The following is a 26,543-nucleotide window of genomic DNA, read 5'->3' as shown; positions in this document are numbered from 1 at the left end:
TAAATGTATTTACATATTTATTAGTTAGAACTAGCAGTATAAGACCAAAACAATAAATACATTATTGTGATACCAGAAAACAAAGCCTGACAGAAATGGTTGGTTTATGTAGCATGAGAGCTTTAGCCAATCACAAAGTTAAACACTGTACTGTTCTATTTGGCAAATATCTGCTGATATTAGGTATTGTAAAGTTTAAAGAATTAAAGCCCAGTATCTAAAATTACTCTTAAAAACAGGGGCACTTTAATTCATACTTACCTTTTTGTTAGGGTAAACAGACGATCCTCCGCCCGCTTCTCCTTCTGTATTTTGCAGATCAATGACGAATCCAGCTTCCTCCAATCGTTGCGTGGCCCCATTGGCGTCCAGCTCGTGGGGCACGCAACGATTGAAGGAAGCCAGATTCGTCATTGATCTTTCCAAAAACAGTTGGAGAAGGGAGCGTAGGATAGGCTGTCTGTTTACCTTAAAGAAATGGTATTTTTTTTTAAAAAAAGCGTGTTTGTAAAGTTTAATGAATCAAAGTGCTACTGTTAAAGGGACAGTAAATGTAAAAAATAATGTTACATAATTCTGCACATAGTGCAGAATTATGTAACATTATTTTAGCGACAGCACTTACCTGGTCTCCTCTCAGGACTCTTCTTATCATGTCATCTTTTTCAAAAGTGCTTCATGGGCGCACCCAATCGCACTATTGAATTGAATGTAGCGCACTCCCACTCCGGTCTGGTAGTGAACTACATTCAGTTCAATAGCGCAATCGGGTGCTCCGCAAAGCACTTTTGAAAAAGAAAAAGAAGACATGATCAGAAGAGCCTGGAGAGGAGACCAGGTAAGTGCAACTTAAGGGGTAAAATCTCTAAAATGACTGTCCCTTTAAGAGTATTTTTAGATATTGGACTGTCATTCTTTAAACTTTACAATAACTTTAATCACTCTGCACTTAAAACTGCAAATAAATGTGGCAGAGTAGAAACTTCCAAATCAAAGTAAAAACTTCCAGTTTGAAAATGATTAAAGGATAGATGTCTTCAAATGATTTGATACTCTGATTCAGCTTCAATCTTCTCAAATCCTCAATAGAAATAAACAGTATACAAAGTATAACCCTGTATGTGAAAACAGCAATCCAACCCAGACAAGGTTACTTTAGCTCTAAGACAAGTACTTTATATACAAATCCCAAGCCAATCAAGAACATTTCCAAACCATTTTGGTGGATAAAATATAAATGTATTACAATGTATTAAAAACAACATCACACATAGTCACTAGGGTGTTATGTATACAGATGACACTCCACATAAATTCTATAAGTATGAACTTAAAAGGAAAATTAAGTCAAAATTAAAATCTCATGATTCAGATAGAACATGCAATTTTAAAGAACTTTTCAATTTACTAATTTGATCATATATGCTTTGTGCTCTTAGCATCTCTTGTTGAAGAGTAAACCTAGGTAGGTCCATAGTAACTCAGGGCTGCGCACTTGTCTTTTGTACTCTTTGGCAGCAGTGTTTGCAACAATGTATAGCTTTGTATAACTTTACTATCCCTCTGTGTTTCAAAACCTCTCTTGAGATATTGAGTATCTTGTCATTTGGAGACCTTTACTTTGAAGTTTCCCTTTTCAAATTGGAAGTTTCTATTCTACCACATTTATTTTAACTGTGTTATAATGACTGTTTGTTGTGATACTTATTTATTTTGCAAATATCTGTCTTGAATAGCGCACTCTATTCAATGTTGTCATAAACTCGCATTACTTCCGGATGATTGTTCACTATCTCCAAAAGCTGAGACGCCAGCTCCATGTCACTATCTGAAAGCTGTACTGTGGTATTAGGGATGAATTCTGGTCCAGAGGATACTAGAACCAACCCAAGAGCAGTCAACTGGGAGTGGACATCCCGCAGAAAGGGTACCTCGCAAATAAACTGGAAAAAGAGAAAGAAAAAGACAAGAGAGAAGGACATATCAAATACTACTGCATGTTTTGAGGTTTCCACAATGAGTAAAACTATTTCAATCCAATAGAAAGAAGCAGTTTGAATAATTAAAACTGTTCAAATTTATATAAGAAAAACTTCTTAAAACTGTAAAAAACTACAAGAAACCAGCTTTTCAATGGGGTTTTGGAAGGATGCAAAAGATAGTTGACCAACGCAAATGTAAAACAGATAACTCCCTGATGTAATTGTATGCAGTTTTTTTAACTTAATAATTAATATCAATAATTAATACCAATTCATAATGTTCAATTATTAATTTCCTATAATTATGTATAATTGTACAATTTATATTTTTGCAAACATCCAATCAATTTATTGCAATCAAATTCTGAGGACTGTATTGACGTTGTATACATGGTCCCGTCACAGTGTCAAAAAGATGACACTTGATACAGGCCAACGTGGGTTTTAGAGAGGGCTTGGGTTATGAATTAGGTAAGTACAAAAATAATAATAAGGAAATATGCATGACAATTGGTTTCTAATGAATTCTTTACATCTTATATATGAAAAAGAAAAATGTGCATTACAGCTATGGCATAACATTTAAATTTTGTTAACAAACATAATCCAGAAACACTTTTGGGGTTGTGAATGTCTTCATTGTTTATGTTTAGTAAACATGTCTGATCCACTATTTAAAAAAAAAAAAAGATAAATAAAATCTCCTCAGTGGGCTTTGAGTTTGGCACATTCACAAATTCAGTCATTTGCTGTATTAAAGGGCCACTCAAGTCAAAATAAACTTGTGTTTTTCAGATACAGCATACAATTTTAAGACACTTTCCAATTTACTTCCATTATTACATTTTGCACAGTCTTTTTATATACACACTTTCTGGGGAACAAGATCCTACTGAGCATGTGCACAAGCTCACAGGGTAGGCATTTACTAGTCTGTAATTGGCTGATATTTGTCACATGATACAGGGGACCAGAAAATGGAATAAAAAATAAATTTGTCAGAAAAAAATCTACTGCTTATTTGAAATTCAGAGTAAGTGTTATTGCATTGTCTTTTTATTATGTACTTGTTAATTATGTAATTGTACTGTCTAATGTAGATCTGTTACCGACTTCTGACCCTGGACACATTAACAGTGCTGCATTAAATTAACCAACTTTACCAGTACAGCTTTAAAAAAAACCTTTATTAATTCATAAGGTCACAACGCATATTAGCATTTGTTAGGCAACCGCCTTTATACACTGTGACCTTATGAATTATTTTAATTGTCTTTATTACAGCGTTGTTGAAGATCTATATTGGTATCATTTAACCTGTACTGTTCTCCTGACAAACTCTGCCAGTTTACCCTCTCATATTAATATCACATAGACATTAAAGCACCGTGTCGATGAGAGGTGAAATATGTTCACTGACAAGTTATCTGTGCCAATGACTTTTTTCTATACTGTGCATAAAAATAACTCTTCATCTCCGCTTTCTAAAATGTATTTTATTAACCAATGAAGCAGTCATTTCATATAACCAGAGCAACACATAATCTGCATCTATTAGAAATTGTATTGCAGCAGAGACAATACAAGGAGGCTTTCTGATGCCAGTGTATAGCAGCATTGTAGCAGCTGATGAGCTGTACTTTTTATCTGTTCTAGTAAGTGCAATTTTGTTGTGAGTTTGTGCAAATAAATTATTTTGTGAGTCATTGGGGGGGCATACAACCTAACTACCATGATATAGTACAAATTGCTACACTTTTACTTTGCTTCACTACTGTCTCCTCTTCTGACCCTTTTGAAATTGAAGTTTGAGCAGCACTTGTTTCTTAAACAGAGCACTGCCATATTGGTGCGCAGGTACACGAGAGCCGCTAACTCCACTGAGGAGGTGTTGATGATACAGAGCCAATATTGCAAGCTCAGCTTATTAAGAGAGCTCTTGTGAAGGATTCATATTCCTTTAAAAAAAAAACTTTATTGAAAGACTCTGAATAATGACAATGTTGTGTTTATTTGTTAACTTATGGATTTCTTTGAGCATAGTAAAGGCCACTCTTGGACCCATATGGCAAATCTGTGATCAGGGGTGAGCATTAACCAAAAAGAAGAAAAACAAATAAAATAGTGAATCTCTATAAAGATAAATATATGAAAAGAGATTAATACTGCTCTAGTATTACCATTTGTAAAGGGAGTATGCAAAGGCCAGAACTGAGAACACACACATAGCAAACAATAAAGAAGCTAGGATCATTATAACAAGGTCAAAAGGAGAGGTAAACAAGAGAGGTAAACAACTGGTATGATATCTCACAATAGTCAGAAGAGGTCTGATAACTGTCTATTATTCATGGAACTCTGGTGGGATATACCTTCTATAAACCTGACTGGTTATGTACATTCAAATTCTGGAATATAACTGCAAGTCAGTTATCCTAAATTAGCATGACAGGTTGTCCAGTGGTCTGGGGTCAGGCTATTCGTAGCATTAGTCAAGAGAGTAAATGCCAATGTGAGCTAGAGTTGTTTAATCAACTGTCAGATAATGTTGTAAATATAAGGGTATGCTTGGGAAACCATGTATAGTGTTACGGCTGCTATAGCATTTATGTGTGTACATATTAAGCCTATGGCCCCAAGTTATCAAGGTCTGCGGATCAGGTCTGACAGACCTCGCTGAATATGGCGAGCAATACGCTCGCCGTATTCAGCATTGCACCAGCCGCCCCTGCAGACTCGCGGCCAATAGGCCGCCAGCAGGGGGATGTCAATCAACCCGATCATACTCGATCGGGATGATTTCCGAAGATGTCTGTCTGCCTGCTCAGAGCAGGCGGACAGGTTATGGAGCAGCGGTCTTTGTGACCGCTGCTTCATAACTGCTGTTTCTGGCGAGCCTGCAGGCTCGCCAGAAACACGGGGCATCAAGCTCCATTCGGAGCTTGATAAATATGCCCCTATGTATGAGAACAATGTATCCTACATCTTTTAAGTATTATAAGATTTCTCATGTGAATACAGAATACCTCTCGCCCTCGCCGCAGAGCAATAGATTAGGCATCAAAGAGAAGCACATCGTCTCTGTCTTTATATATATATGGCAAATAACTAGTAGTGTAAATGAACAGAAAAATATATAACACAATGCTATTGTGAGAGCTATCTCTGCTATATTCAGATCCTTTCTACTTTATAACCACTGGGTCTAAGGGCACATATTTAGTATCACATAACGGTTGCTGACATAGCAGTGTGAAACAATAATCAAAACTAAACCTAGTGAGAAACAATTAGATTTCTTATTGGTAACCTGGCAAACTATATGATCCTGAGATAGATGCTTCTGCCTGTTCATTTAAATACGTATGACTGGTATTGAAAAACAAAAAAAAACGCTTGCTTATAAAAGTGAGAGACTGTATACAAAACATTACAGTTCTTATTTAGAACGTGACAATATATTCAAACCTAAGTGAGGTGTAGATAGGGCCTCTATCCCGGGTTTTTTGTCTAATAACGTCCCAGAGCACAATTGAGAGTCTTTTTGTAGAGGGTGTGTGGGCCAGATTGGTGAGGATATGTAATCCAGGTGAGCGTTGGCCTTTATCCTATTTACAAAGGACAGATCTTTTAGACGGAGAAGAATTTCCAGCTGCAGAAGGAAGTCATCTTGAGTACCGACTTTAGATTTAGCGGCAGACGAGGGAGGGGTCCCGCAGTCCCCCTGTCACGCCGCTCTGTGTCGGTTTCCTCTCCCATGGTCGTTGCCATGGTTACTGCAGTTGTTGTGGGCATGCAGCGATGACGTCATCACTGCACGCCGAGTCTTGCTCCTGAAGCTAGCCGGATCACCTGTGGGCCCTCCTTGGCGCGTATCTGCGCCTATGTAAGTGCAAACATTTAATTCCCACATTGCAAAAGTATAGGTTGTCTTGTGCTCCCTGTGTGTTTCTTTCTAATACTCTGTTTGCTTATGCAAGATTGCCTTACTGTTGCTGAACTCTGCTTGTCTGTGACCACTCTACCGTTTAACCCCTGAACTGCTGAATTGCCTTACTGTTGTTGAACTCTGCTTGTCTGTGACCACTCTACTGATTAACCCCTGAACTGCTGGATTGCCTTATTGTTGCTGAACTCTGCTTGTCTCTGACCACTCTACTGATTAACCCCTGAACTGCTCGATTGCCTTATTGTTGCCAAACTTTGCTTGTCTCTGACCTCTCTCCTGTTTTATCCCCTGAACTGCTAATCCTTGGATTGCCTGTCTGTTGCAGAATATTTGCTTCATTCATCACTCTCTGCATTAACCCTTTGGTAACCTGAGGGATTGGACTGTCTTCCTGGTGCCTTCCTCGCCCTGTCTGGGACTACTTCCCTGTTTCCTCATCTCTATTGTGAGTATTGGATTGCATCTTCATTTATTATTTCTCCTTTGTTCTGGGATATTTCCTTATCTTGCCACTTGACACCAGGATAAGAAGACTACTGGCCAGGATTGGTCTGATAGGGAAATATCCCACGAGCATTACACCCCCACGCCGATCCGGGAGTCCCCCTGATCCCCCAGAAAGGCACGCCTCTAGCAGACTCCGACCCACTCGAGTAGGTACACGCAAGGTATCAGTAGGCATCTTGGGGGATGAGGCACTGGTTGATGAGCTGTCTCCGTCTGGATATCTGTGTGGGTCAACTGGGCTGGATATGTTGGTGGAGGTTATGTTATTTTACTTTGCAGGATCCGTTGAAAGGTATGTATCTTGTAGTATATATGTTGGGGCTTCCTGTGGTTTTGTGGTGATGGAGTGCATAGGGAATGCACGTGGCTATAGACCTGTCCGTTCCAGGGCTTGAGTCTGGAGCTCCGATCAAGGTAGTTAGTGTCAGTGTTGTAGTCTGGTGATTCATCAGAAAGTCAAATGGGGCTCTTTCTAATAAGCTCAGCAAACGTTTTTCAAATTGTTCCAAGTGCTGATTAAAACGGCTCATAAGCTCCGACTTCTACTCGGCAGCCATGACTATTGTGAAATAGTGCGTTCCACGAGGAGCTGTGATCCCCTTCTTCTGTTGTTTGTGGATTCCTCTTACTGTGTCTAAGTAGGGTAGGTGAAGTCAAATTTAGATATCTGGTGTGTTCAGTTATGGCAGTTTACCTCAGCGTACCGAGGGGGGTAGCTCTTCCTACTGTGAGCTGCCACCCTAGGCCTCAAGACACCCGATCCCTAACTCCAGTGTCAAGAACACAGCCAGAATTGAAGTAGGTAACTTGCTACCGAGTAGCACAATGATAGGGATACAGATTTTGTATTCTCGCTGTATGGTGGCTCTGATATCGGCAGATTTTCAGAGATTCGGCAGGAGCTCTGGGAAGTTGCGACCACTCAGGATCGCTGTTCGGACACGCCCCCCATAATGTTAATATTTAACTAAAGAATGAAGGATTTTATTTTTAACTCATTCACATGCATTATCTCTCAAGCAGCTCTTGCAACAGCAGCTCTGTATCATGCACTGTAAGAATAAATGCCTAATACAGAAAAATATGGCTATCTTTTCAGTGAAGTTTGCAGCTTATTGTATTTAAACTGTTCATTTTTATTATGTCACTTTAATCATTATTTTACTTTGTAAACTCCCCAGTTTACCGTGCTCTATTCCTCAGCTCTACTACATTTCCCCTCAGCCTATGTGTGCTTCTCCTTGCCACCTTTTCTTGTACTCTTTCCAATTTACATTGCTCTTACCTTGTACACTCCTTTATCCTCTTCATCTAGCACCTCCTTCACATCCTCCGCTCCTGCTTCAATAGCCAGCTCTAGTGCTTGTTCCAAATGTAGAGGGGCGCCATTTTTGTCACATGACTGCACTGTTACTACTCCTTTTTTATCAAAGAAATGTCGAGCACCATCACTTAGGGCAGCACTGCAAGTCAGAAGTCAGATTGGAAATAATAAAAGAAGATAATGTTAAATGCAAACTATGCTAAAAGCAATGGCTGAATGGACATTCATTAAATTGACTTCTACACATTATTTTTTCTGAGTTTATTTGTTAAATAAATAAATAAAATGTATAACAGTGTTTTCTTTATTTAAAAGGGCTGTTCCTCTGCTGAAGAAACAAACTTCTTTCTTCTTTCAACCTCGTCTACTATGTTACTATGTGATACTACTCACATTGGTGTGGAAGAACTGAAGTAATGAGGTAAGACAGACCAAGGATCTAGGTCTAAGTATCGTACCGATCTGTGGATTTTATTCAGTCTGCTGTCACCTAACTGGAACTGTGCCGCCAGCACACTGGTTGAATACCAATGCATAGGGCAACACACAGTGTCTTTGCCTTTTTGGGATCCCACAACTGTTTTCACTAAGGTTGAGTAACCCAGGAGCAATGGTGCAAGTGGTAACTAGAATTGACCTCGTAACCACAAAAAGAGAGTTGCAGGGCCTACAACTAGACCAGTCCCTGCAGTATGCAGTACGAAGTTTCTGCACATCCCTGTGTTATTTCCATGTTGATTTTCCCGGCTACCTGAAAGCCACAGTGACTATGTTGATTCTGCATTTCTTTTAATTAATCTGTATAGCAGACAATACTGTGTGACTAGAAAGTTTATCACACAATTAATCTGCACCATTCTGAGAGTTTGAAGGAAAATCTTGAAGGAAAACAAAATGAGAAGCTTTTTAAACGGACATTGATGTGTAATACCCAACTATTAACATTTGTATTTAGAGAAAAATAACATGAACAGACTTGCTCTTTCTGCAGGTTCAGCCCATTTAAATAATTATATCATTGTTTATAATGGGTGCTGGTTTTAATTAGCAAAAACAAGTATTATCAAGTATTTAAAAAACAAACAGAAAGCAGCAATTTCCCATACATTTAATACTCTGCAGCTCGTATAACAAGTCACTGGAAACTGGGAGCTTGCTGCAAACAAAACTATGCCTGAATTAAAGGGGTTAATTGGGATTAAAAAAGAAACTGTTTTATTTTAGTTAAGCTTTGGCTGCATTATATATTTAGAAACGTATGTTAGTTCATACTGTTTTATATCCATTTAAAGTATGAAGCATCACATACCCATTTTTGCAAGTCCTAGAAGACAGAATGGAGGTGCCTAATAGCGTGATATCGTCAATCATAGAAACATACAGGGGGACAGACAAATAAAAACTCACAAGAGTGTTGGCACACACATTGCTATCATAGGCAGGCCGAGACCTCAGAGTCGCCCGGCAGGCTCACTCCAGGAATCACACAGCCGGTCACGTGATAGTATAACCGCCAATCAGAGTGATCCTCTCCAGCTGCATCAGATAGAATATCCGGGGGAATCAGCCAATCCATCAGCCCAGATTGAGAGGAGTGTGGAGAGGAGTTTAAAAGACATCAACGCGTTTCTCGGTTCATATGCCAATTCATCAGGACAGCCTGATGAAATGGCATATGAGCCGAGAAACGCGTTGCTGTCTTTTAAACTGTTTTTAATAAAATGTTTAAGCATATCCCCGCTCTGTTCTGTATATTTGATCTGGGGGGTTTTCCCTGGACTCCACACTCCTCTCAATCGGGGCTGACGGATTGGCTGATTCCCCTGGATATTCTATTTGATGCGGCTGGAGAGGTTCACTCTGATTGGCGGACATACTATCACGTGACCGGCTGTGTGCTTCCGGGAGTAAGCCTGCCGGGCGACACTGAGGTCTTGGCCTGCCTATGATAGCACTGTGTGTGCCAACACTCTTGTGAGTTTTTATTTGTCTGTCCACCTGTATGTTTCTATGATTGACGATATCACGCTATTAGTCTTCTAGGACTTGCATTATGATTCTTCACTTGGGAGTACTGCCTTAACTTTGGATCAGGAACGACATATTCAGGACTATTGTTTGCTATTAACTCATCATTTGTTTTGTTAGCGCACCTCTTAAGTTTGTACATACCCATTTTTACTCATGAGGCTTTTAAAGTCTGTGTATGAACGGCTGTTATTGTCTGTGAGGGCCTCTATCAGAAGGGAAGAGCCGCCAGGCCCTCTTCCCTCATAAAGTGCGTAGGAAGAAGGTTTTGCCTTTTCCTAGAGAGAGAGAGAGAGAGAGAGAACAGGTCATTTTCTTTACTTTAGTAATAAACTCAGAAAGTGTATTGTACCTGACCACTGTCAGGGGCAGTGCACATAGCACCTAACACTACCTGATAAATACTAATATCCAGTTCCACAGTAGGGAGTAATTTTGCTATATTGCTCTCATGTTAATTACCTGCTCAGACTGACAGCTGTCATTGATCTCTCTGGGCTTTACTCCAAAAATCTGCCACCTAAATTTAGACATCTTAAATGACAGCTAACAGCTGAACAATATGGCTCAGGATGAAGCCCAGTAAGTGACAGGCTTGAAAACCCCCCCTTGAAAAACAGAAAAGTGATTATGTACCAATTAACATTTTGTCCATAAATAATAGCAATCTGGGCTGTTCCTACCTAAGCAGATAATCTTATTTCATTAAAAGCATGGACATAAGAATTATGTTTTGGAATACACAGTGGTCATGACATTAAAGAGACATAAAAGAAAACGCTCTAATGTATTTGTTTTATTATTGTTCTATCGCTTGCAAATAATTATTGTTAAACCTGTGCAAAGTGGTTCCACACATATTTAGTCAGCCCTATAGCAGTAATGCACTATCAGGACCTAGCTGAACACATCTGGTGAGCCAATGACAAGAGACATATGGGTGTAGCCACAGATCACCAGCTAACTCCCAGTAATGCATTGCTGCGTCTGAGCCTATCTAGGTATGTTTTACCAACAGAACAAAATACATTTGATAATAGAAGTAAACTGAGATGTCTGCATGATGTATCTGCAACACAAAAGCTTAATTCTGAAATTCATGTGTGATATGTGTATAATATGTGCATATATGTTCTTTCATTAAAACCAATAAGTATTTTCATTGGGGGACTTTATGTGACACAGAAAAACTGAACTGTAATCTCAATAAATTAGAAGTTATAGTAAGTTTGCAACTCTCATTTCCATAACTTTATGTGATCTAAGCTACATCATTTAAATATGGAGTAGCCAGTCTTTCAAATGTTGTCTACTATCCTTAAAAAATAAATAAATAAAAAGGACTTTTTGTAATAGGGAATCCAAACATTTTAACTAATCAAGTTCCCTTAAGGAACCAATTGGCAGTGACCCCTGTTTTTCAAAGTAAATTCATAAATGTTGTATCGTAATAACAGTTAGAAATTATATTAGCATAGATCTTGTGTGTGTATATATATATATATATATATATATATATATATATATAAAACAAAGAGAAAGTCCAGCACTCGCTTGCAAGCTCTCAGGTAAGATTAACAAAAAAATAAAGAAGCAACCGTGATGAGAATCACTGGGCTTCTATAAGAGGCGCTAAAATTGTAAATACATACACACAATGTGATATATAAAAAATTCCCTGTATGTGCAAAAAATAAAAACAATACAAAGTGATATGACACAATAAAATGATTAAATGGATGAATTAGACAAGCCAGATCTATTAAGTCCAACAGGTGTCCTCAAACGTCCCAGAACTTGATAGGCCGCTCTCTGTCGTCACCCAAGGGGATGATGTACTTCTATGATGTTAAGACAAAAAACAAAAACAGAGGCGCCACATGTGTAGGTCAAAACGATAAATGAATCCAAACAGCAGCAGATTAAGGGTACTCACAAAATTGGCGGCACTCTATTGTGCCAACAGGAGCAGGCTGGTATTCTACAGCGAACCAGCTGGCTGTGTGGAAGATCCCCACCGGATGTATGCAGTATTGGGATTTTACTGCCTGCAGGGCTTCTGGATAGGACCCAATAACAATCCTTCCCTTTGACTGGAACTGCAGGTGGAATGGAGAGATGGGCTGGAATGCCCTAAGGTTACTGATATGGAGACAAACACACCAACACCAGACATATCAGTAACCTTAGGGCATTCCAGCCCATCTCTCCATTCATGGATTCATTTATCGTTTTGACCTACACATGTGGCGCCTCTGTTTTTGTTTTTTTTTTGTCTTAACATCATAGAAGATTAACAAACAGTTTGTTTGATTGAGAGCTTTCATTTGTATGGCTGAATTAGGGACACAGGTTTTGGGAGAGACCTTGACGTGGTACCTGGGCTTGTCCCATTTGGCCAGATTCGGTAACTAACTCTTCCAGTTTTGATGTTAATCTTACCTGATAGCTTGCAAGCGAGTGCTGGACTTTCTCTGTGTTTTATATATATATATATATATATATATATATATATATATATATATATATATATACATACAGTGGATATAAAAAGTCTACACACCCCTGTTAAAATGTCAGGTTTCTGTGATGTAAAAAAATGAGACAAAGATAAATCATTTCAGAAGTTTTTCCACCTTTAATGTGACCTATAAACTGTACAACTCAATTGAAAAACAAACTGAAATGTTTTAGGTAAAGGGAAATAAAACAAAAAAAATAAAATAATATGGTTGCATAAGTGTGAACACCCTTAAACTATTATTGAAGCACCTTTTGATTTTATTACAGCACTCAGTCTTTTTGGGTATGAGTTTTTCTTTGCAAAAACACTCTAAATCTGTCAGAATGCGAGGGCATCTCCTGTGCACAGCCCTCTTCAGATCACCCCACAGATTTTGAATTGGATTCAGGTCTGGGCTCTGGCTGGGCCATCCCAAAACTTTAATCTTCTTCTGGTGAAGCTATTCCTTTGTTGATTTGAATGTATGCTTTGGGTCGTTGTCATGCTGAAAGATGAAGTTCCTCTTCATGTTCAGCTTTCTAGCAGAAGCCTAAAGGTTTTGTGTCAATATTGTCTGGTATTTGGAACTGTTCATTATTCCCTCTACCTTGACTAAGGCCCCAGTTCCAGCTGAAGAAAAACAGCCCCAAAGCATGATGCTGCCACCACCATGCTCCACTGTGGGTATGGTGTTCTTTTGGTGATATGCAGTGTTGTTTTTGCGCCAAACATATCTTTTGGAATTATGGCCAAAAAGTTCAACTTTGGTTTCATAAGACCAGAACACCTTTTGCAACATGCTTTTGGGAAACTTCAGATGTGTTTTTGCAAAATTTAGCCGGGCTTGGATGTTTTTTTTTTGTAAGAAAAGGCTTCCGTCTTGCCACTCTACCCCATAGCCCAGACATATGAAGAATACGGGCGATTGTTGTCACATGTACCACACAGCCAGTACTTGCCAGATATTCCTGCAGCTCCTTTAATGTTGCTGTAGGCCTCTTGGCAGCCTCCCAGACCAGTTTTCTTCTCGTCTTTTCATCAATTTTGGAGGGACATACAGTTCTTGGTAATGTCACTGTTGCACCATATTTTCTTCACTTGATGATGTCTGTCTTCACTGTGTTCCATGGTATATCTAATGCCTTGGAAATTCTTTTGTACCCTTCTCCTGACTGATACCTTTTAACAATGAGATCCCTCTGATGCTTTAGACGCTCTCTGCGGACCATGGCTTTTGATGTAGGATGCGACTAACAAAATGTCAGGAAAGACCTACTAGAACAGCTGAACTTTATTTGGGGTTAATCAGAGGCACTTTAAATGATGGCAGGTATATGCCGAATCCTATTTAACATGATTTTGAATGTGATTGCTTAATTCTGAACACAGCTACATCCCCAGTTATAAAAGGGTGTTCACACTTATGCAACCATATTATTTTATTTTTTTATTTTTATTACCCTTTACCTAAAAGATTTCAGTTTTGTTTTTCAATTGAGTTGTACAGTTTACAGGTCATATTAAAGGTGGAAAAAGTTCTGAAATTATTTATCTTTGTCTCATTTTTTTACATCACCGAAACCTGACATTTTAACAGGGGTGTGTAGGCTTTTTATTTATCCACTGTATGTATATATATATATATATATATATATATATATATATATATATATATACACACACACACACAAGATCTATGCTAATATAATTTCTAACTGAGAGCTTGCAAGCGAGTGCTGTACTTTCTCTGTGTTTTTTGTTAATTTATTTTGTAATTTTTCCTATGGGCCTTGCACCCAGACTTGTCTGGGGTTAACTGCCTGTGACTCTGGGGACAGCACAGCTTCCTGAGAGTGCTATTGAGCACCCAGGGCTGAGCATGTTCCCGGGTCATAGGATGTGTACCCAGTCCAGTCTGAGAGTGCAGTGGAAGAAACCTTGATGTGGTACCTGGGCTTGTCCCATTTGGCCAGATGCGGTAACAAACTCTTCCAATTTTCCTTTTAATCTTAGCTGAGGGCTTGCAAGCGAGTGCTGGACTTTCTCTGTGTGTTGTATTAATTTATTTTGTAATTTTCCCTATGGACTTGTCTGGGGTTAACTGTCTGTGACTCTGGGGACAGCACAGCTTCCTGAGAGTGCTATTGAGCAACACACCACAATATCGGTCCAGCAGCTGAGTGTATGAGAAGTGCAAGCTGTCAGGAGCCACTGATCAACACCCAAACAATACTTTATCCAACAAAACAGCAGCACCTCAGTAAAGTTCAAAGATTTATTGAGGAGACAAGAAAGAACTGCAGTTCTTTTTCTTGTCTCCTAAATAAATCTTTGAACTTTACTGAGGTGCTACTGTTTTGTTGGATAAAGTGCTATTGAACACCCAGGGCTGAGCATGTTGCAGGCTCATAGCATGTGTACCCAGTCCAGTCTGAGAGTGCAGTCCCTTCCGTGTTTTATATATATATATATATATATATATATATATATATTCCTAAAATTAATTTCAGTTTATCAAATTTTTTTGCAAACAGGTGTATAACATTTGTTTAATACAAATAAGTATTTTTAGGTTTTACATAAGCATCTTCTTGTAAATATTACTACTTTCCTAATTTGAAAGCAATATAAAGGGCACATTAAAAAGGGGAAATTTAAAATGCATTGCTTATTTTTAAAGGACCAGTAAATACAGTAGATTTGCATAATCAACAAATGTGTGATAAGACAATACAATAGCACAGTCTGAACTTCAAATGAGTAGTAGATTTTTTTCTGACAAATTTTAAAGTTATGTATATTTCCACTCCTCCTGTATCATATGACATCATCAGCCAATCACAAATGCATCCTATATTATAAAAGGTCAGGTATGTTTGTCCGATGCAGTCATGCACAGTAGAGACTGCAGCACGAGACAAACATACCTGGCCGTAAGGAAGGATCAGTCAAGGCCGTGAGGATCAGACAGCAGAGAGGGTGGGCAGGAATGGGCGTGGACAGTGTGAGCGGGCATGGTGGGGTGTGGCCGGACGGAGCAGGCATGATGGGTGCGTGGCCGGGTGGGATCGCTGCACTGCAGAAATGGCCCGTGTACACAGGCTTTAGGACTAGTATATATATATAATCTGTAAATTTGTGCAGGATCACACATAGTGCACTATAACAAAATAGCAGTGTGAGTAAAATCAGTTTGCTGAAATGCAGATGCTATATAAAACCATTTTTCTCTACACTGTTTTCATAGCTGCTCCATGATAGCAACCTGTATAGGATCTAGGCCTAAAATATTGTATTCTCTGAGATTAATCAATAAGCTTACTTTACTAAGGCTTCATAACTAACAACCTTCAATGTTAATGTGAAAATTACCTAACCAAACTGTCTGTAAGCCTTTACAAGGCCTTTAATTATATGATATTGTTGTTACGTATTATGATTACGATATTATTTAAAGCATTATGAATATTAATAATTAATAACAATAATAAAACTCTAGTCGGCAGTACCTCAATTAATATAGTAGAATCTTATCAGTACACTGCAGTGAAAGGTTATATAATCTCTGTAGTGTATTCCAAGATAATACTATTGAGGTTTTCAGTAATTAATGACAACAAAATTATTATTAAATATTAATACTCAATCCCAAATTAAAATAATTCCTAAATTCTGATGTGAACATTATAGACAGTGCTTATATATATGCAGTAAACTGAATATCACCTATGACCAGATATATATATATCAATTGAATTGATTATTACAATATTAAAGTAATTTAACACACTATAAAAATCTTTAGGTCAATTAATATTCAATTAAATTGTCTGGTACCCTGGATACGGATACAATATAATCTATACATTTACCTTAACTCAAAAATGAATTCCTTATCAAAATAACACACTTGAATTTTACTAGAATCATTTATAATTAACCAGAAATATTAACCAATTCAATATATAGCTTATTTAAAGGGTCAGTAAACCTTAAAATTAATGTTATGTAATTCTGCACATAGTGCAGAATTATATAACATTATATTAGCCAACCATTATTTAACATAATATTGCCTTTTTATTTTTAGCAAAAAATGCTGTTTTACAGACCCGCTCTCTGGGCTCTGCTGAGCGGGTCTGTTTTTTTTCCTCAGCGCATCGGGCCAGCTGTATAGTCACAGCCCGGCCCGACCACGCCATAAGACTAAGTGCAGCTCGCTCCTGCTGTCAGACAGAGCGGGAGCGAGCTGCACTTAGTCTTATGGCACGGTCGGGCCGGGCTGTGACTATACAGCTGGCCCGATGCGCTGAGGAAAAACAACAGACCCGCTCAGCAGAGCCCAGAGAGCGGGTCTGTAAAACAGCATTTTTTGCTAAAAATAAAAAGGCAATATTATGTTAAATAATGGTTGGCTAATATAATGTTTTATAATTCTGCACTATGTGCAGAATTATATAACAATAATTTTAAGGTTTACTGTCCCTTTAGCAACGTTTGGACAGCACATATATCTAAATCTCACAATAAAATCTTATCTTAACTCCCACAAATCTAATGGAATTTCCAGGAAAATATAATTTAATTATCTAATCCAAAATATAGCCTTAGGTGACTTAAAATAATCAACCAGAGATTTTTACCTTATTAACAATTCAATATATCATCAATTCAATAGTACTAAGTTATCATCAAGCCAATTAAAGTGCAATTTCTAAGAGATATCACAGTAAATAAAAATTAAATTTGTGAATATTAATGCCCAACACTTTTCTCAATAATAAAGTTACTTAATGCGAGTCTAATTAATATCTAGAATACCCTGGTCTATGCTATGTTAAATGGACAGTATACTGTAAAATAGTTTTTCCCTTAATGTGTTTCCAATTACTTTTTTTACCAGCTGCAGAGTATAAAATGTATGAGATTTGCTTTTTTAAGGCTTATTTGTGTTTATGAATTAGCTGATTTTGTGTTTTAAAGCCACAACCTAATAAAATGGGTTGAGCTTGTAGCTATAATCAGATCTCATTACTTTATCCCATTGTGTACATATACCTGCTTCCTTATCTTATATCTGTCCATAAAACAATCACCAATACTTGGAGAGAACAATGGAAAATTAACATTTTATTACTTTATCTCTTCTATACCCCACTGGGAGTGTAATTTCTTATAATGACTGTGTTAACACAACTTGGCCTTGAGGCCAAAAACTTTCAGGATGGGTGGGGATACCACAGGCTAAATAAACTATTTGATATGCCAATATAGGGGTAAGGAAAATACTTGTAAACAATTTAATACACTCCAGCAGGCAAAGTGGATGATTGGGAAAAAATTAAAGGAGAGAACATTTTTGAGTAAACTGTCCCTTTAAATTATAAATATAAGTTACCTTTAAGCTTTAGCTATTTCCCTTTTTCTATAAAGAATATCTAGCTATAGTCTATTAAAAATATCTAAAACAATCGCTATACGTTACCAGTTAGCCAATTTGAGAATCCAGCTTTTCTAATCAGAGTTCTTCACTGTCATACAAAGGAAGATATGCACAATTTGGAAGTGGAGTGAATTGAGCCCAATAATCTCTTATACAGAAAGAGGGTCCCAACATGGTTTGTCTTACAAGACTGTGTTCCCACACTCGCGTCAGGTAAGCAAAAATGCACAAAAGCAGGTTTGGAACAAGACAGCAAAAAAGAGGCCCTCTTTCTGGATAAGAGATTATTGGGCTCAATTCACTCCACTTCCAAATTGTGCATATCTTCCTTTGTATGACAGTGAAGAACTATGATTGGAAAAGCTGGTTTCTCAAATTGGCTAACTGGTAACGTACAGCGATTGTTTTAGATATTTTTAATAGACTTTAGCTAGATATTCTTTATAGAAATAGTGAAATAGCTAAAGCTTAAAGGTAACATATTTATAATTTAACATTGCATAGACCAGGGTATTCTAGATATTAATTAGACTAACATTAAGTAACTTTATTATTGAGAAAAGGGATAGGCATTAATATTCACAAATTTCATTTTTATTTACTGTGATATATCTTAGAAATTGCCCTTTAACTGGCTTGATGATAACTTATTAACAAGGTAAAAATCTCTGGTTGATTATTTGAAGTCACCTGGAAATTCCATTATATTTGTGGGAGTTAAACTAAGATTGTATTGTGAGATTTGGATATATGCACTGTCCAAACGTGGTTAAATAAGCAATATATTAAATTGGTTAATATTTCTGTTTAATTATAAATTATTCTAGTAAAATTCAAGTGTGGTATTTGATAAGTAATTCATTTTTGAGTTAAAGTAAATACAGGTGGCCCTCTGTTTATGCCGGTTCAATTTGCGCCGTTTCAGAATAACAACTTTTTTTTCAGTCATGTGACTGCTATTGAAAAGCTTTGGAAAGCAATGCACTAATTAAAATAGCCAGTAGGTGGAGCTGTCCGCTTGTTTTGCAGCAAAGTTATGCAACTTAAAGGGACAGTCTACACCAAAAGTTTTCTTATTTAAAAAGATAGATAATCCCTTTATTACCCATTCCCCGTTTTTGCATAACTTTTTACCTCTGTGATTACCTTGTATCTAAGCCTCTGCAGACAGCCTCCTTATCTAAGTGCTTTTGACAGACATGCAGTGTAGTCAATCAGTGAAGACTCCTAAATAACTTCACGGGAGTGAGCACAATGTTATCTATATGACACACATGAACTAACACTGTCTAACTGTGAAAAACTTTCAAAATGCTCTGAGCTAAGAGGCGGTTTTCAACGGTTTAGAAATCAGTTTGAGCCTAGCTAGGTTTAACTTTTTAAAAATACCACCAAGGGAACAATGCAAATTTGATGATAAAAGTAAATTGGAAAGTTGTTTAAAATTGCATGCCCTATCTGAATCATGAAAGTTTAGTTTTGACTTTACTGTCCCTTTAACCCCTTAATGACCAAGGACGTACGCCACACGTCCTCAAAAAAAATACAGTTAATGACCGAGGACGTGTGGCGTACGTCCTTGGTCTGGAAAGCAGCTGGAAGCGATCCTGCTCGCTTCCAGCTGCTTTTCGGTTATTGCAGTGATGCCTCGATATCGAGGCATCCTGCAATAACCCCCCTTAGCCATCCGATGCAGAGAGAGCCACTCTGTGGCCCTCTCTGCACCGGACATCGGTGGCCGGTATCGTTGGTGGGAGCAAGTCTGGGAGGCGGGTGGGCGGCCATCGATGTGCCGAGTGGAGGGAAGGGGGCGGGATCGGGGGCGGAACAGTCGGGAGCGCGCGCGTGCACGGGGGGCGGCGGGCGGGCGCGTGCACGGGGCGGGAGCGGGAGGGAACCGCTACACTACAGAAAAATAAAGCTGGTAAAAGCTAAGAAAAAAAGTTTTTAAAGTTATAAATAACAGCTAAGGGATCTGGAAGGGGTGGGGGGTTGGTCTTGGGGGAGGGGGGGTGAAGCTACACTACATTAAAGGGCATTTTTTTTTTAAAAAAAAAAGGCACATTTGTTACTAAACTGGGTACTGGCAGACAGCTGCCAGTACCCAAGATGGCGCCCATTAAGGCAGAGGGGGAGGGTTAGAGAGCTGTTTGGTGGGGGATCAGTGAGGATCCTACACAGCAGCATATGTAAATATGCCAAAACAAAAAACAAAAAAAAGCCCAAGTATAGCTTTTATTTTAGTACTGGCAGAGTTTCTGCCAGTACTTAAGATGGCGGGGACAATTGTGGGGTGGGGGAGGGAAGAGAGCTGTTTGGGAGGGATCAGGGGGTCTCATGTTTCAGGTGGGAGGCTGAGCTCTACACTAAAACTAAAATTAACCCTGCAAGCTACATAATTAACCCCTTCACTGTGAGCCATAATACACGTGTGATATGCAGCGGCATTTGGCGGCCTTCTAATTACCAAAAAGCAACGCCAAAGCCATATATGTCTGCTATTTCTGAACAAAGGGGATCCCAGAGAAGAATTTACAACCATTTGTGCCATAATTGCACAAGCTGTTTGTAAATGATTTCAGTGAGAAACCTAAAATTGTGAAAAATGTAACGTTTTTTTTTTATTTGATCGCATTTGGCGGTGAAATGGTGGCATGAAATATACCAAAATTGGCCTAGATCAATACTTGGGGTTGTCTACTACACTACACTAAAGCTAAAAGTATCCCTAAAAGCTCCCTACATGCTCCATAATTAACCCCTTCACTGCTGGGCATAATACACGTGTAGTGCGCAGTGGCATTTAGCAGCCTTCTAATTACTAAAAAGCAACGCCAAAGCCATATATGGCTGCTATTTCTGAACAAAGGGGATCCCAGAGAAGCATTTACAACCATTTAAGCCATAATTGCACAAGCTGTTTGTAAATAATTTCAGTGAGAAACCAAAAGTTTGTGAAAAAATTAGTAAAAAAGTGAACGATTTTTTGTATTTAATCGCATTTGGCGGTGAAATGGTGGCATGAAATATACCAAAATGGGCCTAGATGAATACTTTGGGATGTCTACTAAAAAAAAATATATACATGTCAATGGATATTCAGAGATTCCTGAAAGATATTAGTGTTCTAATGTAACTAGCGCTAATTTTGAAAAATAATGGTTTGGAAATAGCAAAGTGCTACTTGTATTTATGGCCCTATAACTTACAAAAAAAGCAAAGAACATGTAAACATTGGGTATTTCTAAACTCAGGACAAAATTTAGAAACTATTTAGCACGGTGTTTTTTGGTGGTTGTAGATATGTAACAGATTTTGGGGGTCAAAGTTAGAAAAAGTGTGTTTTTTTAAATTTTTTCCTCATATTTTATAATTTTTTTATAGTAAATTATAAGATATGATGAAAATAATGGTATCTTTAGAAAGTCCATTTAATGGCGAGAAAAACGGTATATAATATATGTGGGTACAGTAAATGAGTAAGAGGAAAATTACAGCTAAACACAAACACCGCAGAAATGTAAAAATAGCCTTGGTCCCAAACGGACAGAAAATGGAAAAGTGCTGTGGTCATTAAGGGGTTAACAGCCTTAAATTGATCTGTGTACACAGATCAGACCAGATCTATCGAGCAAAATTTAGCAGGCACTTCCCTGTTATCTTCCTGTCCAGCAGCTTGAGGTGAGGGTGCCTAACTGCTTATTTAATCACTGCAGATTGAAATGCATAGAATAGGTGCAGACCCAATATTATCTAACATGCTAACAATGCAGAGAACTGATTGCAGAAAAATGCAAGTAAAAAAAACGTTTTTGTTAATTAAACTTAGTTTGATGATGATGCAGTCTGTTGTGTAATTATTTTATTAGGTGATGTTTAACAAATGTTTTTGTTCATTAAACTTAGTTTGATGATGATACAATCAATATTATTAGGTTTATAATGCTGTTTAGCATTTAAAGTCTTCATTTCAAAGCTTTAAAAATAATGTATTAGGTGTTACTTATGACAATTTTGAGAGGGGCCTGGTACCTAACTCCCTCACTTCCCATTGACTTACATTATAAACTGGGTTTCAATTTACAACAGTTTCGATTTACAACTATTCCTCCTGGAAACTAACCCCGGCATAAACTGAGGGCTACCTGTATATAGATTATATTGTGTCCGTATCCAGGGTACCAGACGATTTAATTGAATATTAATTGATCTAAATATTTTTATAGCGTGTTAAATTACTTTAATATTGTAATAGGGCTGAGCGATATAGGGGGGGGGGGGGAATCACGATTGCGATTTAATCGCAATTTTCTTAAAAATTACTATAACACCTTAATTTTTCAATAACAAGTTTATTTAACACTACAGAATCCTAATGTACATGTTTCTCAATGTCCAATACACTCTGGGAGCATAAAAATACAAACCACATGTATATATATATATATATATATATATATATATATATATATACACACACATATATACACAATCACATACACAGTTACACACACACGTGTGTTTGTGTGTATGTGTATATATATATATATAAATTATTATTATTATTATTTCTTCTTTTTTAAACATTTTATCTTGACTGAAAACGAGCCCTGCTCCTGTCCAGGAATCCAATACAGGCATATAGCAGTAGGGGTGGGGGGCTGCTCCTTTCAGAAATGCTGTGCCTTGCTGATATCAAATACATTGTAGATGCAGTTAACCCAGCAGCTAGCTAGCAAAGGGGACTGCAGTTTTAGCCTTTTTGGCAGCCGTGGGGTTAACTGCATCTGATATGTATTTGAGCTGTTTCTCAGAGAACAGGAGATTGTGTGGGAGGTTCCATAATGATTACATACCCTAAGTTTCAGACTGCAGACGTCCCTAGGGGGAAATATAAGTAAGTGGTTTTCCCTCCTCTTCAGTCTCCTGCATGGGCTCTGCTTTTAGACTTCTATAGATTGATCGGCTGCTACTGAGATCAAACAGAAAGTGAAAGTAAAACAGACATTTTACAAATGTGTGCTAAAAGCAACCACTAGATGGAGCTGGTTTGCAAAAAATCAAATACAAATCAATGCAGTACAGACACGTCGGAAGATTTTTTTTCCCCCAAAAATCTCGTACTCTGGCGGTTTTAAAACGCATCCGTGATTATGCGTGCAATCAATAGATATATATATGTGGGCATAGGTGATATTCAGTTTACTACATAAATATAAGCACTGTGTCTATAATCTTCACATATCAGAACTTAGGCAGGGCATATGAATAGACCGGTCGGGTCGCCAATAGCGAGTAAAAATTCTTGTGGGCAAGTAAAATTTTTAAGTTACCAGCCCGAACGGCGACCTGACATTTTAAGTGGGATATAAGAAGCAATAAAAAAAATGTAAAATTGCCTTCCACATATGCGCACACAGGAATGGAGGGAAGAAAGGGGAGGTTCTTTCTGTTAAATGCATTCAAATACCTCCCCTTATCTCCATGGCTCTTGGTCTCTTCCTTGTCAGTTGCTACTTCCCACCCCTAAGGTTGTCTGCGCGGGAAGACATCCTGCTAGAGCGGTGAGTGTTTCTTCTCTGTGTGTGTATGAATGAAATATGGGTTAAAGTGACTATATAGTTATGGTAGAGTTATGGTAGGCAGCTTGCTAACGTACATTAATAATAATTTTGTTGTCATTAATTGCTGAACACCTCAATAGTATTATCTTGGAATACACTACAGAGATTATATAACCTTTCACTGTAGTGTACTGATAAGATTCTACTATATTAATTGAGGTATTGCCGACGAGAATTGTATAATTGTTATTAATATTCATAATTCTTTAAATAATATCTTAATCATAATACGTAACACGTTGGAGGCACTCACCTTGAGATATATTGAAGTATTATCACTGTGTCTATAATGTTCACATATCAGAATTTAGGAATTATTTTAATTTGGGATTGAATATTAATATTTAATAATAATTTGTTGTTATTAATTGCTAAACACCTCAATAATATTATCTTTGAATACACTACAGAGATCATATAACATTTCACTGGAGTGTACTGATAGGATTCTACTATATTAATTGAGGTATAGCCGACGATAATTTTATTATTGTTATTATTAATATTCATAATTTCTTAAATAATATCGTAATCATAAATACATAACAATAAAGAACACTGCATAACTAGTAAATACTTAAACCTATGCACATCACACTTACTGCTCCTTTTATAGCAGCCTCAATGGAGGTCTTGGGCATATTTTTCTGCTTGCACTGCTCAATCAAGTTGGACAGGTTAACATTCATATCTGGGTTGGGTCCTCCCTCTAAAAAAAACAAACAAGAAAATAAAGTTTTCTTACACAAGGACTTATTTGCCCACGTCTGCCTCTTGTCTATTCTCAAAAGGCTAAGTGTCTATTTATTCTCAAACTTTATTCTCAAACTTATCATTTGAAAGAGGCTACCAAATCTATATTTAATTACAGTGGGAAATAAGAAGGCTTGAGGGGAGATATAAATTCTTACACTGAATTGACAGATATATGTTTGTAAATGTTCTTATAAGTAAATTATAAAAAAATTAAAGGAGCATAGCTTTTAACATTTGAGAAAGAAAATAGTGCGCCACGTAAAGAGCTAGAGGAATTCACTACCAAAGGGTATTGTAAAGAAATCCCCAAATGCATTTAGAAAGGTTTACCTAGTGATCCCCAAAAGTCAATACTTTCTATCCCTAACAAAAAAACTCAATAACTCACAATGTTCTTATTAAGATATGCGTCACTATTCATCTTGTCTTCTTACATTAAACTTAGATAGAACCTTCTATCCTATATGACTATTGCATATCACTCACATGCATTCTGTGGCCCCTTAGTCCTTAGGGTGTCACTGTGTTTTTTTCCCCCCTTACCTTTAACAGCAACTTTGATCATCATGGAAAGCTTTGCAAAAAGGCGAGCCCTAGCTTCATCCTTTGGTCCCTTTATATGTTTCACCTTAGACCATTTGTTGTGTCCTGCAGAGACTGCAGAAGAGGTGTGAAGCGCCGCTTGCAAAATGTTAATGTTATGGAACGAACATCTGTCCAAAGGCTGACAGAAGCTTTGCACATATCTCCATGCCCCACTCTGGTGCAAGCAGCAGATTCTGCCCAGTGCCCCAGACATTATATAGATGAGCCAATTCCTGTAAATATAAATAGCATGTAGGTTTTAAGGGAAACACAGCCATAAAAAGAATGATATTAAGATTATCCATTTATGACAGGGTGAATTATATCAAGACTGCTTTTCTAATGCAGTTAGAGAAAAATTGTAATACTGTGCACTCCAAAGCACCTCGTGCCAGCAGAATACCCATCAGTGTTACAATTTACAAGATGCTAGCAGTGCATGTTAGATATATAAGGCTATTAGGGCTCAATTTATCAAGCTAGGGCAGGCAGGGGCGTATATATGCACCCGTCCGCCCCAGCTTGTCTCTGGCGGGCAGCAATCCGCTGCCAGAATTCAGCATTGCACAAGAGCGATATTTTGCGCAACAGAGCGGTCAATCTCCCCGGTCAGATGAGACTGTGGAGATTGAAATTCTTCACCTAAGAGGTAGAGAAGAGGCTAGGAAGCACCGGTCTGATGACCACTGCTTGATCAATACTGACTGCAGGTTATTTTGTGAGAACCTGCAGTCTGAGCTGGGCCAAGGCTTGGTAAATCGAGCCCTTAATGTGAATGTTATATTTTTTATTTCTATATCACATAAGAATATATTAGGGACAATAAAAACCCTGTAATTACAAGACATTTATCTTGTGTTGCTATAGAATAACACATAATCCAAGTCTAAACATTTTTAAACAAACTAACATCCTTTTTACTACAATTATTTTTCATAGCAAAACTTCAGCCACCAATTGCCTTATTTGGAGTCCACAAACAACAAAGCTAGCCACTGTTATAAATGTGGTATAAAATGCATTGCTTTGCAGTTGTTATCTAATTAAGTAAATTAGGAGCAGATATGAAGCAGAGTTGGCTTTGAGAAGTCAGCAGAGCACATTTCACGCTCTGAGAATTACAAATTGTTTATTGTCAGAGCTAAATTACATGAAAAGGAGACAAAATAAATAGTGACCATTCACTGCAAAGTTGTTTTATTATGCATAACTACACATTTTATATAAAATAAATAAACGCGTTTACTGCCGATTTGTATATATATATATCACCATGGACAGAAATATTATTCAAACTTTTTTTTTCTTTGCATTATCTTATAATATAGGTGTCTCTCCTTACAGCCAGAACATAACTTTGGCAACATAAATAGCTCTAATCTTGAGGGACCTTGCAGTACTAATGAGTTTTCTTAGATAATCTTGCCTGACAACCATAAAGCTTTAGAGAATTGGGCTCATAAAGAAAAAGTGTGTGTGTATGTATATATATATATATATATATATATATATATATATAAAAATAATATATATAAAGTTATGACAGTGTGGTAGATTCACTCGGAACCTTCTGCAAGCACTCCACTATGTTCATTATATCTGTTATTTTATGGAACCCATTCACTAAGAAACAGAGGTATGTCCTTAAAAGCATGGGTACATTAGAACCGGAGAAGATTCTTGGAAAATCCAATCCACCTTCTATTTTACCTCCCGACAGACTCAGGTCATACAGGGTAAATTGTGTAACTTCTATATTGATCCCCGAAAAAGCAGAAACAGGTATTCTTAGGCTGACACTAGAAACACTACCACAACCGGAAATAGAAGGCAAACGTCTAG

The 26,543-nt window shown here is 37.6% G+C and overlaps 1 protein-coding gene across 3 annotated transcripts; it reads right to left on the bottom strand.

Annotated features, from left to right (window-relative positions):
• On the bottom strand, positions 1-26,543 carry LOC128646637 (translational activator of cytochrome c oxidase 1). Of its 3 annotated transcripts, none has more exons than XM_053699613.1 (6): positions 26,412-26,543; positions 24,660-24,934; positions 23,963-24,069; positions 9,935-10,068; positions 7,724-7,901; positions 1-1,943 (listed from the first exon to the last, which is right to left on the bottom strand). In XM_053699613.1, exons 2-6 carry the CDS (start codon positions 24,913-24,915, stop codon positions 1,743-1,745), a joined length of 876 nt encoding a protein of 291 aa, XP_053555588.1. In that variant the 5' UTR covers positions 24,916-24,934; positions 26,412-26,543; the 3' UTR covers positions 1-1,742. The 3 variants fall into 3 exon arrangements, with proteins under 3 accessions (XP_053555588.1, XP_053555589.1, XP_053555587.1); XM_053699614.1 differs by having other exon boundaries at positions 26,400-26,531; XM_053699612.1 differs by having other exon boundaries at positions 26,362-26,499.

The sequence above is a fragment of the Bombina bombina genome, chromosome 1, assembly GCF_027579735.1.
Source record: "Bombina bombina isolate aBomBom1 chromosome 1, aBomBom1.pri, whole genome shotgun sequence".
NCBI lineage: Eukaryota > Metazoa > Chordata > Amphibia > Anura > Bombinatoridae > Bombina > Bombina bombina.
This window is presented reverse-complemented; position numbering and strand designations above follow the sequence as displayed.